This window comes from Melopsittacus undulatus, chromosome 1 (genome assembly GCF_012275295.1).
Source record: "Melopsittacus undulatus isolate bMelUnd1 chromosome 1, bMelUnd1.mat.Z, whole genome shotgun sequence".
Lineage (NCBI taxonomy): Eukaryota > Metazoa > Chordata > Aves > Psittaciformes > Psittaculidae > Melopsittacus > Melopsittacus undulatus.
In genome coordinates, this window is record NC_047527.1 from 97610142 (window position 1) to 97630210 (window position 20069).

The window sequence follows — 20069 nt, forward strand, 5'->3', positions numbered from 1 at the left end:
CTGAAAAGAAAGTTTCATAAATGTTCTGTTGATCTTACCTCCAGCTGTCAAGAAACAAGATTCTCAGATTCTTCACATTTGTCTGGCTTCATAATACTCTAAACAAGCTGCAAATTTTGGGCAAGCAGAGCATTATTTTCAGGGCTTGTTTAATGCAAGTGCAGAGAATTGCCTGATCTTGCCATAGCCCATCAAGGCAGTTCATTCTTACCCACCCATCTTTCAACTTTCATCTGCAGTGTGTTTGCTGGGAACATTACCTTGTCATCAGTATTTAAAGGGTGGCTACAAAGAAGACAGAGACTCCCTGTTTACAAGGAGTCCCTTGGAAAAGATGAAGGGTGATGGGCATAAGTTACTCCCAGGGAGATTCTGGTTGTACCCAAGAGGCAAATGTTTCACAGTGAGAAGACGTGGCCACTGGAATAATCTCCACATGGAAGTGGTGACTCCCCAATGTTGGACAATGTTAAGATTCAGCTGAACACGGTGCTGGGCCATCTAGTTTAGGTCATGCTTTGTCTGGAAGAATTGGACCAGGTGATCCTTAATCTCCTTCCCAACCTGGGATTCTAGGATTCTGTAATCAGCAGAGCAGTATCACAAGTCACAAAAATGCTAAAACTCAAATGGAGCATGGGCCCACAGTAAGTCTGTGGAGGATCTTTAGAGATTGAAAACAAAAGTTTGGCCATAACTCCTTCTCTCTCTGGAGCAGAGACAGGGTTTAAGCTGGGTTGCCCATTTTTGCCCCATCATCTAACTCCTGGACAAAGAGATCATCAGCATCTCTTTTGTTTTTTAAATTGGTTTCAGTCGTGATGCTTTTTGTGGGTTTGGTGAGGTTTTGTGTGTGTGTGTGTTTTGGGGTTTTTTTTTGTTTGTTTTGGGGGGGTTGTTTTTTTGTTTGTTTTTTTGTGTTGGGTTTTGTGGTCTTTTGTTTTCAGTATGAAAAAAGGCAGTTATTTAGTCTTGGTAGTACTGTTTTCAACAGTTTGAAATGAAAATTTTCTGGAGTTTACTCTGAAGCAGGACTTTGTCTTGGCATCTCAAACAGTCTGATAGATTTATAAAACAATTCATGCAGCTCCCTGATGGTGACATCTTGGAGCACCGTGGGCATGTGAAGAGTTGAAGTTCGGCTGTCAACCCCTCAGATAGCATGCCTGACATAAAAATGAAAAGCAGCCTTTAACTGAATCCCTTTTAATTGTGCTTAACTGGAAGAAATCTCTGCAGTGTCTGAGAACCGGTGTGCGATAGCCATTTCAGGAACAGAGAGTTCTTCACCCCCTGTGTAAAGCAATCTGTGAGGGAGTTATGGGAAGCATTGCCCATTTGCAAGAGGCCACTTGAGTCGAAACCTCTCATTGCTCGGCTGGGCCTGTCTGAAGTGCAGTGTACATCTGGCACAAGTCAGTGAGATGTGTTAAGAAGCAGTGATCATAAAACACATCTAGGGGGTTATAAACTGCAACTACACAATAATTTGTTTTGAGAGAGGAATGCCACGTTTCTTTCCCCTTGCAGTATTACGGTATGGTGACTAACTCACGGAAGGGTCGTGTCTCCTCTTTGTTTTATTCTGACAATGAAGCTGTCTGTCTACTCCCTGCCTCGTGGCATTTCAGTTTAGTAATCCATCTCATAAAACCCACCATGGTGATTCTGTCGTGTCTGGTTTGAATGCCCATACTGATTGCTTGAGGGAAAAGGAGATGTGCGCACACAGAAAGTAAAACTTGCGGAGCAGGGATTTTCTTTTGCTGAACCCTCAGCTGCTGGAATACCATCTTTTGCAGGGGACATTGATATATCTACTTAAAACACAGACCAAGAGGAGAACAAAGCTAACACACATTAGACTAACCAAAGTTGACACCAGCTGACTTTGCAAACGTAGACTGAAGATTGTGATAGCCAGTGTGTCTGGTCTGGAACTAAGGGCGAAAGCTGCTCATCTCCTTGGGACAGTGGGAAATGGGTTCTTTTCCTCTCTGCCTTGTAACTTGGTTAAAATACTGGCTCATCAGTCAGTTTATGCTGGTGTACTGTTCTTGGGGAGCTTACGCAAGTGTTTCTGGGTCTGCTGCCTACTTAACTGGTCTGGAGCTCGGCCATTTTTCGTGACTCGGGTTATGTGTCCCTCAGGTCCAAAACAGATGTGTCCTTCTTGAGAGGAGGAGACAGGTTCTCCATGCAACAGTCGTAATCTAAACTTTGAGTGCAGTTTTTCTGGAGCAGTCTGAGCAACCAAGTTTTACTGTTGGGCAGAAATTCTAATTATGAAGGTGGTTGCCCCTGGCAAATAGTCTTGAAAGCAGCTTTCCCTTGGAAGCTCAGTGGTGGTGTCAGAATCATCTTCATCTTGTTTCTTAAACAATCTTACTCTGCACCATGCCTTCCCCCTGTGCAGTGACCCTGGCCTCATACTTCTCTCCTCACAGATTCCTTCAGCATGCACAGAGGGGACAATCTGCCTGACTTATCATTTCCTACTGACATGAAGAATGTGCCGCTGTTCACTGACCATGTTGACACTTCCAGAGGCATCCATGGTGAGTTCCTCCTCTGCATTTTCATTGTTGGAGTGTACTGATACCTTTTGTCTTCACAGCTAGAAATTAAATACACTGGATATTTTTCTAAGTGGCCCTCATTTTTTTGACTATTGGGGTTCAAGTGATTATTAACAAGAATTCATAGGAGCAGAAGCAGAAAGCAAAAATGCAGTAATTTGTCTGCGCTTACTGTCTTATGCCTTGTTTCAAAGTTATATATACAGACATAATTTACAACATGGTTTCTAAAGGTGACCTGAGAGAGTTTACAGACTTTATCTGAACTGCTTGTGAGCAGAACAGAATAGTTTATTTTCTAAGTGCTGTACAGGCTTTAAATTTTGGAGGGGAGTCATTAGGGCTGGTGTGATGATTAACAGCTGTCCTTTTATTTCATTAGCACCACATGAATCTATGATGGTACCTGGACAACCTTTCTTGGGGGCCCTGTATTCGCCTGCAGAGGCTCTAGACCAGTCATCCTTCATTGACTTGGATTCAACAGCAGAATTTCTGCAAGACAAAGCAGGTAAGAAACAGATGTTTTGCTCTTACTGTGTGTCTAGCTAGCTGGGTTTGAAGGGCATGCAGCTGGAAAATCTTAGTTTACTAGCCTGGAAGGATCTTGGTGGGGGAGTTGATACATGAAATGAGTCAAGATTAGACTCTCTCATATTGGTAATGATGGTTCTTGGTTGTTTGGGACTGTTCTGAGTGCTGGGAGATCACAGACTGGTTGAGGTTGAAACAAGACCTCTGAAGGTCATCTTGTCTGACCTCACTTCAGGCAGGTCCACTTAGAGCCAGTTGTCCAGAAGAACTGAGGAAAGAACCTGCTCTGTTGGGTCCTGGGCCAGTGGTCGTTCGAACTCTTCTCTGATGCATGCATTCACCAGTCACAGAAGAACATGATGTTCTGTTACCATTCTTAAAGGGAGCTGGAAAGTTACTCGAGAATGAACTCACAAAACAGCAAAGTCAGTACCTTCAACTGAAAAAATAAAGCAGTGGCAGGACTAAATGTGTTTGTTTTCCACAGTGCCTGAAGAACACTGGATGGGAGTTCAGCATGATGTGAAGGCACCAGATGCCTCTTTCTTTGTTGAGCCACCAGGTAAAAATAAAAAATGACTTGATCTACAGGAACTGTCTATAGAGAGTTTCTGAACAGCAGAAGCAGAACTTCTCTCCTTGTCTGCCTTTTCAAGAAACACCAGGTTCTAGTGGAGTGAAAGGGGACCTTGTTTCTGGATCTCAAACCAATACAGAACAGAAGTGCATGTTTTGGAGAGACGTTACTTAAAATCATTTTCTGGTTTAGTGCTGTGAGGGATAGGAGAACTCTTCATTTTATAGGTTGTTTACTTCAAATTTAGAATAACAAATTTAATATATGCAGTTGCAAGCCCAGTTGTGGGTAGATACTAGTGGTGTGCTCTTTCACGAGGCATATCGTGTAGCAAGGCTTTAACCTGCTGAAAGCCTGCCCTTTTAATTGGTTTTGGGGAATTAAGTTAGCAGATGCAGAAGTGTGAAAAGCAATACATTCAGCAGAAAGCTCTGTGGATTCCAGACTGTGTCTCCATTGTGCGTGTCTCCGTTACTTTAATTTCCAGTTGGGATACATGTTCAAGCATCATTTGACAATAAAATAATAAATAGGATGAATAAAATTTACTCTTGAAAAGAAACTTTGAAAATGGAACTTCAATTCTGTCAAGGATTCTAATTTTTGTACACACTGAGAGTCAAATCTGCTGACCTGAGTGATATGTCAGAGCACTTGTGTTCACTTTTCCAAGGGTCAGTGCAGCTGAGGACACCAACAAACACAATTTTGGCTCATGCATAATCAACAGACTTTTGAACTAAATCCTAATTGAAAACCTGTCTATTAAGTCCAATTACATTGAGAGTAGATTCAGATGAGCTACTAGGAAAAAGTTACTCCCTGTGAATATAACCTGAGGCACTGGCACAGGTTGCCCAGAGAAGCTGTGGCTGCCCCATCCCTGGCAGTGTTCAAGGCCAGGTTGGATGGGGCTTTAAGCAACCTGGTCTAGTGGAAGGTGTCCCTGCCTGTGGGAGCAGGGTTAGAATTGAATGGTCCTTAAGGTCCCTTCCAACCCAAACCATTCCATGATTCTATGCTTCTGGTTATAGTTAAATCCTTGAAGTTCCACTGGGTCATAATTCCACTGCAGTTGCATGTATATTATGATATTTGATCCATAATGGGATCTTTATTGCTGAATTTGGTGAACAAGTGAAGAATAGAGTAGTTTGACATTGCTTCTAGGAGGAAATTGTTTCTGGAACTGGTGGCCCTACCTTGGGCTTAGGGTAGAACTGGGATGCTTTGCAACTGAATGTTCCTGAGCCTTGTTATGGCAGTTTCTTCTCTCAGGATGTAAGTGTTTTCCTAAGTATTGCACAACATAATTATCTGAAAATTGAGAATAAAAACTGATACTGTTTTCGTCCAATCCAACTGGGATGCTGAGGTGGGGGAACTTAATCATTAGAGCTGCTGCTACAAGCAGCACAGACCTGGCAGCACCCTGAGAGGATGATTCATGTCCTGGCAACCCCAGAAGAGAAAGCTGCTTGCTGAGATCTTTCTGAGTGCTTAATTAAACTTCATTTTCTATGCCCAGTGCCCACTGCTGTGACAGAAGCAATGAACCAGAATTTGCCGGAAGGCCCTGCTCCTGGTTTCCTTCCTACTGCGGTAACAACATCCCCAGGAGAGGCCAATGCTACTGACAGACTGAACGTTGCGGCATCAGGTAACACTGCTCCAGTCTAAAGATTGGTGCTGGGTTTAGGGCCTTCGTGAGCAAACTGTAGTGGTCAGAGACATTTGGACCACAGTTGGGATTGTCCCACCTGAAGGAAACACAGCAAGGTATTCACAAATCCCATTGGGACTGAATGTTTAATTTTAGTCACCAATAATACCTGAAGTGTGTTGGTGAGAAATAGCAAATCTACTCAGCTTTTCAGCTCGTGTCTTCTGCATCAGTAACTAATTTAATGATTCTTACTCAAAATTTCAGCTCTAGAGAAATGTTAAGGTGTGTCAAAAATGTGGTTATACCATGAGTCTGATGCTGTATATAAATACCTTAAAAATGTTTTAAGGAGAGTCTTTAAAGCAGACAGTTTTTAAGTTATTTAAGTACAGCATCAGACTAGTTGTACTTTTGCATCAGTCTTTGTCCAGTTTCTTTATGCTTTATTCCAGTCCTTCCCATGATTCACCAGGGAACATCCATCCTGCTTTTAATATCTATCTCTTTACTGTCTTTTGCTTCTGTAAAATCACAATCTTTAAATTTTATTTTGGAAAGGATCATGATATCACTTTAAAAAACAACCAACCAACCACAAATGTGGGCTAGTGCATAAGGGATCTTTCTGGTTTTATCTAAATGGGTCCTGAAGTGCTACTTTAAAAAGCATTTTTCCCATTTTTCTTATTTCTTTCCTTTTTCAGTTTAAGCATCTAATTTAAGGTTTAATATCTTTTCCATTGTTTGGGAAGGATATTTTTAGATGTGACTGAATCAATTAGTAGAAATATCTAAAGGTTTTGGGTTTTTTTTAAACATCTACTCAGCATAATATCCAAGCTGTTCAGGTCACCAGGCTGCATTATACAGAGTATGGCTTGAGCTTGGGGCTATTGAAACGAATAGATGCAGAAGAGAAATTTAGTGCTTCTGATAATTTACGAAAACTTGCCTCTAGACAGCTAAAATGTTCAAGTAAAATAGTCTGAAAAAACTCCTTTAAGGGGATTTTATGAAAATGCTGACTTCAGTGCAGAGGCTTGCATTGTGAGCTGACAAATGTTATTCTGAAACTCGTAGTTCAGTGGTCAGTAGATAGTATGTGAAAAATTAACAAGGCCATATTCTGTTGGAACATGCTGCTCCCAGTTTATCTGGCAGTGCCAGTCTCTCACAGCTACGTATCACCAGGTAGTTTTTAAATGAAAATAATGCTTGTGTTGGTTGATATATGTTAGGAGCAGACAGATGTCTAACAGTGTAGTCAGGGATACAAAACAAAGCATGTGAGGCTGTAGTAGGAAAAACACTTGGGTGCACTGAGAAGTGTCATAAAGACCACTACAACTTGAGTGCACTGATGTAAGGGGGGGGAGTAAGTGATGCTGAAAGACAACAGACAGTGAGCAAAATCCCCATCTTCTCTAGTCATAAACCCCCACTGTTAGGTATTTACATCCAATAGTTTTGCATTGCTTTCTGATCTGTTTCTGCAGCAGATGCAGGGTGTGTTCCTCCCTCAGATGTCATGTTTGTTTTGCTGAAAAGGCTGGGTCTGTTGTTGCAGGAGACACCAAGCCTCTTCAAGCTCTGGATGCTGGATTTGCACCCACAGTGGAAGCCAACCCTTTTCAGGCTATGGATATTGGGTTTGCTCCTGCACCAGAAGTCGAGCCTCCTAATGCTGTCAATGCATCTGCTCCAGTGGCAGACACCAGCTTCACCCCAGCAGATGCTATGTCCCATTACACTATGGATTTGGAGTTTGCCCCAGCAGAAGATGCAGGGTTTGCCCCAGCAGCAGATATGGAATCTCACAATGCTATGGATTTGGCATTTGCCCCAGCAGCAGATGTGGAATCTCACCATGCTGTGGATATGGCATTTGCCCCAGCAACAGATACTAAATCTCATCATGCTATGGATTCAGAATTTTCCCCAGGAGCACATGCAGAGTTTGCCCCTGAAGCAGAAATCAGCTATGTTCATGCTGTGGATTCTGGGTTTGCTCCTGTAGCAGACACCAAGCCTCTTACTGCCATGGATTCTGGGTTTGCTTCTGTAGAAGCTAAGTCTGCCACTGCAACTGACACCAAGACCGCTGCTTCTGAAGAGCTGATGACTTCTGAGTCTTCTCTTGAGCAAGACAAGTCACCCTTCAGCAAGCCTCCTGCAGGTAAGTTTCATTTGGCCTTGAAGTAGCATGGCAAGTGGTGTGAGAGGGCACTGTAACTTGGTGTAGCAATAGCAGCAACACTCCCAGTAGCACGTAGTGATGGCTACACAGATTCACAATTGTCATAAGACTGTCAAATAAAACTTGTATTTTTTTAACAGTTAAGATTATCATAAAATCCTAGGATAGTTTGGGTTAGAAGGAACCTTAAAAGATCGCTAATTCCAACCCCCTGCATCAGGCAGAGACACCTTCCACGGTACCAGGTTGCTCAAAGCCTCATCCAACCTGGCCTTGAACACTGCCAGGGATGGGGCAGCCACAGCTTCTCTGGGCAACCTGTGCCAGTGATACTATGATACGACTTGCACAAAACATTGTAAGCAGAGCTCAGTTTGGCTGTCAGGATACAGAATAAGTACTTACCGAGGATTTTTCCCCTCATAAAATATAAAATTAGTTTTGATGACTACATTTTTTAAATTTATTTATTTTTTAATTTTTTTTTACTTGGCACTTTTAGCAATGTTGTCTGTTTTTCAAGACAGCCATAGTGACATTTTAGTTCATCCCTGTCAGTACTTGTTTTTGTATCACTCTCATCCTCGGCTGTACTAAAATCTCCACAGATCCTGCAGTGTTTTCCAACAAAGGTTCTTATCTCAACACCAGTTTCTGAATAGACTGATAGGCTTTTTGGGTAATTTTGTGACATTTACTTGGAATGACTATAGGCATTGAAATGGCAAGGCAGGCATTTTCATTTTTTCCATGTCATGGACAATAGATACGCTGTGCTACTTAGATTTCTCAAAGTCCACCATCGTTTCAGAGAGAAAATGACTGTCAACATGCAGCAAATAGTACCGGGCAGAGGCAGTATGTGTGGACTGGTTGCAGGTTGTGTTGGCATGAGATATTTTCTTTCTTACTTTTTAATATTCTTTGGTTTAATGATAGGAATAACTGTCAAAAGTGGGATGTTTTAACAAAAAAACCCTCACTAGAATGTAGTAAATGAGAGGCATAGGTGGGTGAATGAAAGAGTAAACACTAGACAGTACACGGATATGCTTTAGCTGAGCACTTAGGCTTTCAGGAGAGGAGATCTAGTAGAAAGCGATCTTGAACAGCACATTTCCACTGTTTTCATAGAATCACAGAATAGTTAGGGTTGGAAAGGACCTTAAGATCATCTAGTTCCAACCCCCCTACCATGGGCAGGGACACCTCACACTAAACCATATCACCCAAGGCTTCGTCCAACCTGGTCTTGAACACTGCCAGGGATGGAGCGTTCACTACCTCCCTGGGCAACCCATTCCAGTGCCTCACCACCCTAACAGTAAAGAATTTCTTCCTTATATCCAATCTAAACCTCCCCTGTTTAAGTTTCAACCCGTTACCCCTTGTCCTGTCACTACAGTCCCTAATGAAGAGTCCCTCCCCAACATCCCTGTAGGCCCCCTTAAGATACTGGAAGGCTGCTATGAGGTCTCCACGCAGCCTTCTCTTCTCCAGGCTGAACAGCCCCAACTTTCTCAGCCTGTCTTCATATGGGAGGTGCTCCAGTCCCCTGATCATCCTCGTGGCCCTCCTCTGGACTTGTTCCAACAGTTCCATGTCCTTTTTATGTTGAGGACACCAGAACTGCACACAATACTCCAAGTGAGGTCTCACGAGAGCAGAGCAGAGGGGCAGGATCACCTCCTTCCTGACATTCCTTCCCTCCAGTGTATCAACAGAACCAGACAGCTTGGTGTCATGGGCAAACTTGCTGAGGGCACACTCAATCCCACTGTCCATGTCAGCGAGAAAGATGTTAAACAAGACCGATCCCTGATGGGACACCACTGGTTACTGGTCTGCATCTGCACATTGAGTCATTGACCACAACTCTTTGCATGTGGCCCTCCAGCCAGTTCTTCATCCACCGAGTGGTCCACCTATCAGACTTATGTCTCTCCAATTTAGAGACAAGGATGTCATGTAGGACAGTGTCAAATGCTTTGCACAAGTCCAGGTAGATGACATCAACTGCTCCACCCCTGTCCGTCAGTTCCATAGCCCCATCATAGAAGGCCACCAAATTGGTTAGGCAGGATTTCCCCTTGATGAAGCCATGCTGGCTTTCACCAAGTTTTGAAAGTGAGGAAAACCTTTCATTTCTTGGAAGATAAGAATTAGGTGAGGAAGTGATTTTTATCTTGCTTAATCCGATCTAAATTAAAAATAAGATGACTTTTTATTCTTAAACATTTGTTTCCAGAAGCAACTGCAAATGTGGAACAAGAATTGAAAGACCCAGAAGGCTGTGTTGATCTTTTAGAGCAAGCTAAAGTTGGCAAACCACCTCCCAGCAACCAGGAAGAGCATCTTCTGGAGCAGACAAACCATCTTTCAGAACCAGCAGGTGAGAAATGCAAACCGCAGCATGAAACACTATGAACTAGTTCTGCCCCACTGCCTCTCATGTGAAGACAGGCTGAGAGAGCTGGGGCTCTTTCAGCCTGGAGAAGAGAAGGCTCCAGGGAGCAGCTTCCAGTGCCTAAAGGGGATGACAAGAAAGCTGGAAGAGGGGCTTTTGACAAGGGCAGGTAGGAACAGGACAAGGGGGAATGGATTTAAACTGACAGGGGAGATTTAGATGAGATCTGAGGAGGAAGTTCTTCCCTGTGAGGGTGGTGAGGCCCTGGCACAGGTTGCCCAGAGAAGTTGTGGCAGTGTTTAAGGCCAGGTTGGATGGGGCTTGGAGCAACCTGGTCTGGTGGAAGGTGTCCCTGTCTATGGCAGGGGTTGGAACAGGGTGGTCCTTAAGGTCCCTTCCAACCCAAACCATTCTAGGATTCTGATTCTTTCTCATGGACACTGTTCTCCTGTCCTTGTCAAGTAAAAAGCAACAAAGCTTTAATTTCAGAAAGGTTATTAGTGCGTGCTGACATGGGCAATTAGCATTTGAAATTGCCATCATATAGCTTGTCCCTTTCTTCCTCATCTGTAGTTGTGCCAATGTCTGTCATAGTTTTTATTTCTGTTTAAAATTTAAATAAAAATAATTACATCAATATAATTATGTTTTACAAATTAAAATTGTTCTAATTACATGTATCTAGTAATTTGGTAGTGTCTGCATGATTATATGCTAAGGTATATAGGAATGCTAGATGATTAGCATTAGAATGGGACTCCAGAGTGGTAACAGAGGATATTCTGGAATCCAGCTCCAGTGGGAAGCTGGTATAGTCTGAATTTGGTTGATTACAAGAAGGGGGGGGTGAGAAGCCTTACCAACCAACCCTCACCCTGTGCTTAAGCTGCAAGATGGTCTTTGCTTCATGTTTTACCTCCACCTTGGCATGTCTGCAAAATATGAAATTGCTGCTTGAAATGGCATTGTGAGGAGATAATATGTAGTAGACTATGATATCTTATAAATTTAATTCTTACTAAAAATAGATTAAAACCTATATTCTTTCCTAGGGCTTGCTTTTAAATTGCAGGTTGCTGGTATTCCTAAGAACTGAAGCATTCTTTTCTTATTTTTTATATTTCAGTTCCAGTAGAAGCAAAAGAAGCTGTTGCACTAGAAAATAAAGACCTCCTTCCAGAAAAATCTCTTACTGCTGTGGATGTTACTGTTACAGAGAAACAAAAGGAGGAGGCAGAACACAACCATGTCCAACATGCAGAATCTCAGCAAGAAAAAACCCTGCAGGAGCCCACAGGTAGAATATAAATAATAATTCAGTTTTAGAATGGAAATACTCTCTGTGAACTGTTCACCTTTTCACCTTTTCCTGCTGACTGCGTTGCCACCTGAGCAAGCAGAAATCTTTTTTTGCACAAAGCAGCTGTGTGGTTCTCTGCATTCACTGGGGATTCTGCCTGCACTTTGCCTCTAATCCCTGCCCTCTTACATACTCTTTTCCCCTCCACGTTCACCAGACTAATATCCCAAATATGTCTGCTGCTGGTACTTTATCGCTGGGACTGGCTTATTTCTTTTCTGCTGTAGAATTTAAAAGCTCACCATCATTTTGCCATTACCACTAGCTTTTTATGTTGGTATTAAAAAGGACCATTAATTCTTATTACAATATTCCCAGTGAAGACCTCCTTCTAAATTGAGTTTTGTAATTATCAAAGGAAATGTAATTTTTTTTTTCCTGGCCCATTAATGCAGCCTTTCCTAGCTGTTACTGCTTACACTTGTGACTGGAGGCTGATTTGTGGGCCAGGGCTAGCTGACAAATAACTGATGCTCTCTTTAAAATCAGTGGCCTGTAGCTAAGGAAACCTAGTGTTGCCTATAATGGTGTACAGCAAATGACTTCTGTTGCAGAGGTTCTGCCCTCCACTGCTTCCACCCTGGGTACTTTGGGAGGCATGGTACTTTCGCTTGCCCTTCCCCATTATGCCCGTTCTCTCTTCCCTAGTCTCATCTTTCCACTAAACTTCTATTTTCATATTGTGGAAGGATGCCAGCTAGAGATATAAAAAGTATATGTTATCTTGTCTTGCTAAGACAAAATGGGTCCTTAATGCATCTTTAAAAAGCAATAGCATGTCCTTACAAGAACTGCTGCTTTTTGGTGGTGTAAGAGCATGTATTGGGAATTATGTATTTTTAAATTGCATTGACGTATTTATCGGTAGCAGTCTAAATAGGTTTTGCGTGTAAATGTCTATCCCAGCACTACTGAGGTGGCTTTAGAATTAGTGTGGTATCAGTGCTGGAAAATTCTGTATATATGACTGTATGGAGTGTTTTAGCTGGCTAAAATCACATATTTAGTGTATTTATTTTTTTTATAAAGCAAATAGTCTCTTTGATGTTTGAGCAGGCTTCCTGTATTCCAGGTCTACCTACTGCACAAATAAGGCAAGCTAACAAATCGAGTGAACGCAGGTTTGGCAGAGCAAAACCTGCGCCAGTGCCTATTACAGATGTACCAGAGGAACGTCTAATAGGTCTCCCACAACAGAAGAGCACTGACCCAAAAGTAGACCCCTATTCTGTAGTGGAAATTGGATGTGTGGCTGGAACATCCCCTCGCACTAGGGTTTCATATAAAAAGGCAACTGAGCATCCAGCCAGTGTGCTCTCAGAGTCTGTGGAAAGCTGCAGAGATCTACCAAGGGAGAGCTGGGATTTGGAAGGCTCTCTGGCCATTGTGAAGAAAAAGAAAAAGAAACCAAAACAAAAGAGAAACCAGCTGCCAAGAACAATGGAGTTCTGGGATGAAAATGGAACAGTGTCAAAAGCTTCTAGAAATTCTCCATTTGCTGTTGAATTGCAAAAGCCAGATGTCTGTCCTGTAATGCCTGCTGAAGCTCGCATGGAGCAGTCAGTTGCCTCAGGAAACAGAGTTTCAGATATGGCAAAGGATCTTAAAAAAATAACTGGAAGTCATATCCTGGATGAGCAAAATGCCTTTTCGGTGCCAGCACCAGGAGAGCAGGCCCCAAAACCCAATGTGCCTTTAGAATCGGTGTTGGATGCAAAAAATAGAGAGGTCATGAAAACAGAAGAAATGAGAGATGACAGTTTGATGTTGCAATCTAAAGGCAAAACAAAAGAGTTTCCCTTGGAGCAGCTAGGGAAGACTAAGGTGGGGGAATCTGTTACAGCAAAGGGGCCAGCCAAGGCCATAGAAAGAGATTTTCTTGATAAAAATGCGATAAGAGATAAGGAGGCTAAATCCACATCCCCCAGGAGTGAGGCATTCACTGACCCTGTCCATTGTGAGGTTCAGACCTCCAGCAGGTCACTGGAAGCAGCAGCAAAGAAAAGAGGTACTTGTGAAAAAAGCAAAGGGGTTGAAAATGAACCCTTCAAACAGCCAGCCCTTCCAGAGGCTGTGGGCCTGTCGGACAGGCTTCCTAATGAGACAAAGGCAACTGATGAAACTAAAACAGTGTCCCCCAGTAAGTGCATGGCTGTTGACTTTCCTACTTCAGAGGGAGATTTGAAGCTCCCAACAGATACTACAGAAATTCCTGTTGCACCATTAGTAGTGCCAAACCCCAAGGAAGTTACAGCTTTGCAAAACAGAAAGGCCGATAGTTTTTCAGAGCAGCCATTTCTTCTGTCAGCGAAGTCTAATGCAACCAAACATCCCACCTCCACTGAAGCAGTGGACAGAACGATGGGAGCAGGTTCCCCTGATAAAAACAAAGGGAAAGGATTTATTGCATTGGAGCAGCAGGCTGGAAGAGATCCCGATATTGCACATGGGATGGACAGACCTAGAAAAAAGCGTGGTGAAGGGAAAGTAAAAAAAATCAAGAGCTTTTCTGAGCAGGTGATGTTTTCAGAGGATGTAAGCAGACTAAATGATGGAGTGAGGATAGATGAGACTAGAAAAGATACAATTTACCCTGATAAAGGTAGAGGTTTTGCTGCTAGAGGACATCCGTCAGTAACCATTGCACATGCTTATCCTGTAGACAAGCCCAAAAAAAGAGGTAGTGATGGAAGAAGCAAAAAGGGTGAAAGAAGTTTCTTCCAGCAGCCTTTTCTTGAGAGTAAGATGGACCTGAGTAGCTTTCCTGACATTACTGGTAAGCCTGAGGAGATTAGTGTTAGTGATAAAGGCAAAGAGAGGGTCTGGGTTACTGGCGAGTGTTTTCAGGAGAATATATCAGATATAAGTAAAATGCAAAGGCCAATTGAACTGGGAACAGAGGAGCCTAAAGAAAATGTTGGAAATAAAGAAATAGCCAATTTGGGTGCTTTAGACCAACCATTCCTGCTGGAGAGTAGGAGAGTGGAAGCAGAGCATCTTGTTATGGCTGACATGATCAGCAAAACAGAAGAGATAGATTTGATTAACAAAGGCAAGGAGGCTGGAATAACTTCTGAATCAATGGTGAGGAATTCTGATGCACTGCTGGTGGCAGACAAACCTAGAAAGAGGAGCAGTGAGGGGAAAAGAAAAAAACATGAAAAAAGTCCTCTGAGGCAGGCAGTTCTCTGGGATGCTGGGGTGGAAACAAGCAATTTTCCAAGCAAACAGAAGGTGGCTGGAAGCACAAAAGAAATTACCTTTGGCAAAGATAAGGTGTCTGGTTTTGAAAGAGAACTTGAGCTGGAGAATCTGTCAGGTATAACCAGAGAGGTGCTGGCAAAGCCTGAAATACCAGGTGGTGATAGAAAAAGTTTCTCAAATCAGCCAATTCTTTCAGGTCATAAAACAGAGACATCAGAGCCAGAAATTGTCAACACTAAAGAAACTTGGCCTGTGAACAAAGGTAAGGAAGTAGATACAGCTGAGCCTCAGCCAGAGTGCAGGTCAGATGCAGCTGCGGCACACAGTCTGACCAGGGGACCAATGATGGACAAGCCTAAGAAAAAAAGTAGAGATGTGAAAGGCAAAAAAGAAGAAAATAGTCTTGAGTGCTCTGTACTGAGTCCAGGTAACATCCCTGTGGTAGGTGAAGAGTTGGGAAACATTAAACAAACTCAACCTTTTGATAAAGGCAAAGAGACTAATTCCAGTACCTTAGCCAGTCTGCTAGGTGACTTGACTGGTACTACTGAAGTACAAGCTCCTGCTGTACCTCTGGAGCCAGAAAAGTCACACACAAGTAGTAAAGAGAAATGCAAAAAGACAGAGGCTAACGTTCATCAGCCATTCCTTCTGGAGCATAAAGCAGGTGCGGAGATGTTTCCTCCTCGTGATGTGGAGATAACCAACAAATTTGAAGCAGGAAGTCCCTCTCCTTGCAGCAGTAGTGGGGGACTGCCTGTCCTAGAGCACCCAACAGTGGCAGATCGCACTGTGACTACAGTTACAGATAGATCTAAAAAGAGGGGTCATGATGGAAGTAGTAAAAAGGCTAAAAATGCCTCTGAACAGCCTGTTCTTCTAGAGACAAAACCAATCAGGAGTGAAGTACAGCCTCCCGTGGGATCTGAGATGGCATATGGAATGGAAGCCATGGATTTTGTAGATGAAAATAGAAATATTAAAAACTTCCCTGTTGGCCCTCAGATGTTTTGGAATAATAAAGGCAATGATTTGGAATCCTTTGCTCAGACAGCGGGGACTGCCTCTGATAACACTGACAGTGTTTCTTCTAGCTTCCCAAAGCAGACTGATGAGGGTGCAAGAAGTAAGGGGCTTCCTCCTCTGGAAGCAACAGCAGAGAAAAGCAGCAAAGAGCCTGGACCTGGTGCTGAGGAGGAGATACAGAAATCTTGTGAGCAGCCAATCAATCTAGGACACAAAGAGCCTGGAAAAGAGGTTTCAAAGAAAGATGGTGAAACCAAGGAGGTTGCTTCCCATGATGGCAGTGAGGCAGGTAAACCCCTTTCTTTGGATCAGTCAGTTAAACAGGACATTAAGTCAAAGAAGGATGAAGTTCCTCTTTCTCCTGTGACAAAGGTGGATGATACAGAAATAACAACCACTGATAAAAAACACAGCACTGACAACATTTCCTCAGACCTTCCTCAGAAGGTGGCAGATTCAGAAAGTAGACCAGCTCCTGTGAGTGCCAAAGGGACAGAGAAACTAGAGGTAACTGTCTCTTCTAGAGGGAAGGATCCAGAACTTGTGGTACTGGAGAGCAGAGCAGAAGCAGCCGTGTCGCAGGTTGTGGCAGAAGCGCCAGTGGAGAGTAAACCTGAAGAGCCTAAGTTGGATGGAGGCAAGAAGAGTGAGCAGAGCTCACCAAAGTACTTGAGCAGTTTGGACAGTAAAGTGATGGAAGCAGAAGCTGCTGGTTTAAATCTGGCAGCTGCCCAAACAACCAAACTAAGTCCTGACGATAATGATAAAGGTCATTCTCAGCTTGCAGAAGTGGATGCTTCTCAGGATGGGGAAGCTCACCTAAAGGATGCCCTGGCATTGAAGTCTGAAGTAGATACACCTCAAGACGCAACTAAAGAAAAGGAAGGAGAGTGTGAACAAAAAGTTGTGAAGGAGGCAAAGAAAGAGAGAGTTAAAGCAGCAGAACAGATAAAAAGCTACATGAGACCCACAAAGGCAAGAGGGGTGCCAGCTCTGCCAGCCAGGTCTGCTGTGCCAGACAGAGAGAAACAAAAGCAGCTGAAACCCACTGGTATGGGCCGGCAGAAGCAAGAAAAAGGTGTGTGTTTGCCGTTTGAGCTAGCAGCAGTAATCCAGACGGCTTGCCTGCAAGACCTTGCTGTTTGTCAGTGCATTGGCATGAATACATAACCGTTAATCCTATGTGGCACAAGCAAGTGTGGCATGACTGGGGTTTTGGCTGATCTTAAAAGGCTGTTGGTTCTGCTTGCCTGTCTCACAGTGCTAATTCCCAAAATTCAAAGGATTGACAGTTTAATCTAAATACCAGAACTCTTGATTATTTTTTTAATTATTCATTCAGATTTAATTTTACATATATATTGTCAAATATTTAAGTAAACTTGCACTTTTTAATGTTATGTTACATTAGCTTCTTGTCATCTGAGAGTGAAGGTGACCATCTGTGGTGCAGCAGTGAATCACTTGTGATCACTGAACAGCACTGTATGTCACTGGCAAGCAGGGAACCGAGTATCTTGGTGGTAGGAAATGTTCTCTATCGCTGTCGTGTTGCAGGGTTTGGTTTTAATCCTACCTCAGGCTAACTACAACCATCTACTTTTCCTCTTGCCATTGGTTAAGGACTGTATCTTAACCTACCTTGAACTACTACATCTACAAATGTGCTTCCTTCTAGAATAATAATCTCTACTAAAGTGAAGTTGTAATAGAACAATAGCTGGACTAATACAAATTTTAAGACTTTATCTCTCTGTTGAGATTATGAATGGGCTGGTGTTTTGGACCATTTACCTTGGCTGTTTTCCAGGGAATGAGATTCCTGTACTAATAGGAAATGAGATGGAATTAGTTTCATCGAATTTAATGAAGCTTATAGGAATTTTGAGATGGGAAACTCTAGTATGGATAGAGATGAAATCAGAAATATTCTTGTACTTCTCATTCTAAACCTTCCTCAGAAAGAACTGGCATCTTCTCTGTGAATTCCAGTCCGCTGAGATGGCCTGGGGAAGTTTATCCGTGCCCTTAGGTGCTCTCAGTTTTTTGCCTTGTCATCAGGCATGCAAGTTTGTTGCTGTTCTATTTCCGTGGAGTTCCTTGCTGCCAGTTTGCATGATGCAGCCACTAACTTAACAAACGTAGAGCTCAAGTGCGCCTTAACATGCTGGTCAGGTTTTTGAGAGGTTTTGTAATTTTAATGAGTGTTGTGTAACCTGAAGTAGTTCTATTTTAGTGGAAGTGGTGTTCTCTGCATGAACTTGTGCCTGCAGAAGTGATGCTCTTTGGTGCATGATGGTACAAAATAAAGGGGAAGCTAAAGGCAGTATCTTTAAAAAAAAAAAAACCCAAACATTTCTTTAAAGCCCTTTCCATTGTCTGCCAGAAGTCTCCATTTTTCTTCGCTAACTGCTGTATTCAAGGGAGCAGAATTTTAGTAGCAGATCCATGCAAAAAAGGAAAGGTTCCTCCTTGAATGTTTTGCACAGGTAACTTATGTATGGAGTTGAAGGATTCCTGGTACAGAGTAGTACTTCAGCATCTGAGTAAGTTGGTTCATACTTTGCATCTGTAACTTTGCACAGGACTTAAATGATAGTCTGTTGATTTAATCTTTTCAGCACTCATAGGCCCAACAAATGTTGGATCTATGTTGAAGCTTTGAATGACTGAGCTTGTTCTGGAAATGTTGGTTGACATGTTCCTATGGCAGTTTAAATCCAAATGCTGCTGAGGAGTGCTAGCCACAGAGCTGGCCCCTGGCATTGCCTTCGGCAGCTTCATGGTGACTGCACAACATCTGGGCTGAATGACAAAGCGTAAGTTTCAGTGGAGAAGGGCAACAGATTTGCTCTGCCATCCAGATATGTTACCAAGGCTTGTCTCTCTATCCACTGCCCAACTCGTAACGAAGCAGCTGTTCAGTGAGTTGCAAAACTGAATCCCTAAGTTGGCACAACTGGTGTGGAAGTGCCTTAGGCTGGATCTGAGGATGAAACAGTGAATTCGTGCATCAGCTGAACACAAGTCAAAACCAGAAGTTGATGAAGGGAAAGGTGTTGAGATTCCACACCATGAATGTGCTTGTTTACTGCACAGAGAAAGAGCTGCAGGGATCCAGGATCCATTATTGTAATTCAGATTTTCACTAAGCTGATGGAGCCACGGACTGTACAGGCCTTTGCATGCCTGTTCATCCTTCTGTTAAGGTAACATTTGACTGCTCAAAGGTTTTATGTTTTTACTTGTCACCAGAACTTGGCCACCACTGCATCTGTATTGGTCAGGTAGGACCGTGAAGCTCATACTTTGCAACACTTACTATCCGCCCATATATGTGTTATTTACCTTTCCACTGGTAATCTACTGTCAGAATAATGCATGTAGATACTTTGAAGGATCTTCTGCTAAAGTTTAGGAAATAAAATCTCCTTAGCCAGGCTCCCATGTCTCACACTGTGTGTTCTAGAATAAGAGGATGGCTTTCCTAAATACATCGGCTCCTGTGTGTACTGCTAAAATAGGTACGAGCTTTGTGATACAGCCCCCTTGGGAGTCATGGCAACTATGATGATGCAAATTTGTCTTCGCTGACAGAAGTTGTATGTATCTCTTGGAAATTAGGCCTGCAAACTTCTGTATTTTTTTCTAATTTTGACTTTGCAGCTTAAAGTAAAGAAATGCTGGATGTAAGGGCTGTTCATGAAATTTGAATTTAATCCTTTATCCATCTTTCGGATTTATTTCAGTTTCTCATTTTTGTTGTTGCCATTGTAAGAACTGCCCCAGATTCTTCTGGAAAATTATTTTATGCCTTTTAATGTCAAGAGGCAGCTGAGATGCTAGCCAAACTACATCGGAAATTATCAGCTTTTAAAATGCTGCTGAGCCTTTATGCTGCCTCTTGTGTGGAATTAAAACTAAAATTGGGAGTTCTGTCTAAAAAGAAGGGGTCCTGAAAGTTGTGCTTCCAAGCAGGTGCCCTTGGCTGATGTGGGGATGGGGATCTGATGATTAGAAATGGTTAACAGAGGAAATGGTTTTCTGTCATCCATGTTAAGCCATTTGATTTGGATTTATTGCTAGCATATCTCTTCCTATTACTCCTCAAGTTGTATTTCATAGAATCTTAGAATTGTCTGTATTGGAAGGGATCTTAAAGCTCATCCAGTTCCAACCCCCTTCCACAGGCAGGGACACCTCCCACTAGACCAGGTTGCTCCAAGCCCCATCCAACCTGGCCTTGAACACTGCCAGGGATGGGGCAGCCACAGCTTCTCTGGGCTCAGGGCCTCACCACCCTCACAGGGAAGAACTTCTTCCTCAGATCCCATCTAAATCTCCCCTCTGTCAGTTTAAAGCCATTCCCCCTTGTCCTGTCCCTGCCTGTCCTTGTAAAAGCCCTTGTAAAAAAGTAACAACAGTTTCAACAATGAGACTTTCAAAAGATTATTTTCTTTCTCCAATCTGTTATTAATGATTATTATGTTAAGAAAAGTTTCAGTTTTTGGGGTTCTGT

At 42.8% G+C, this 20069-nt stretch overlaps 1 protein-coding gene across 6 annotated transcripts in view; it reads left to right on the forward strand.

Moving 5' to 3' along the window:
- Positions 1-20069, forward strand: part of MAP4 (microtubule associated protein 4) — a 170245-nt gene that overhangs the window by 101571 nt on the left and 48605 nt on the right. For 5 of the 6 annotated variants that reach the window (XM_034062834.1, XM_034062839.1, XM_034062844.1 and 2 more), the window contains exons 6-13: positions 2448-2558; positions 2962-3090; positions 3601-3675; positions 5219-5350; positions 6924-7532; positions 9802-9945; positions 11087-11257; positions 12393-16628. In XM_034062834.1, the coding sequence (XP_033918725.1) occupies positions 2448-2558; positions 2962-3090; positions 3601-3675; positions 5219-5350; positions 6924-7532; positions 9802-9945; positions 11087-11257; positions 12393-16628 (5607 nt within the window). The remainder of the gene's footprint in view (positions 1-2447; positions 2559-2961; positions 3091-3600; positions 3676-5218; positions 5351-6923; positions 7533-9801; positions 9946-11086; positions 11258-12392; positions 16629-20069) is intronic. The other variant, XM_034062855.1, reaches the window with a different exon arrangement.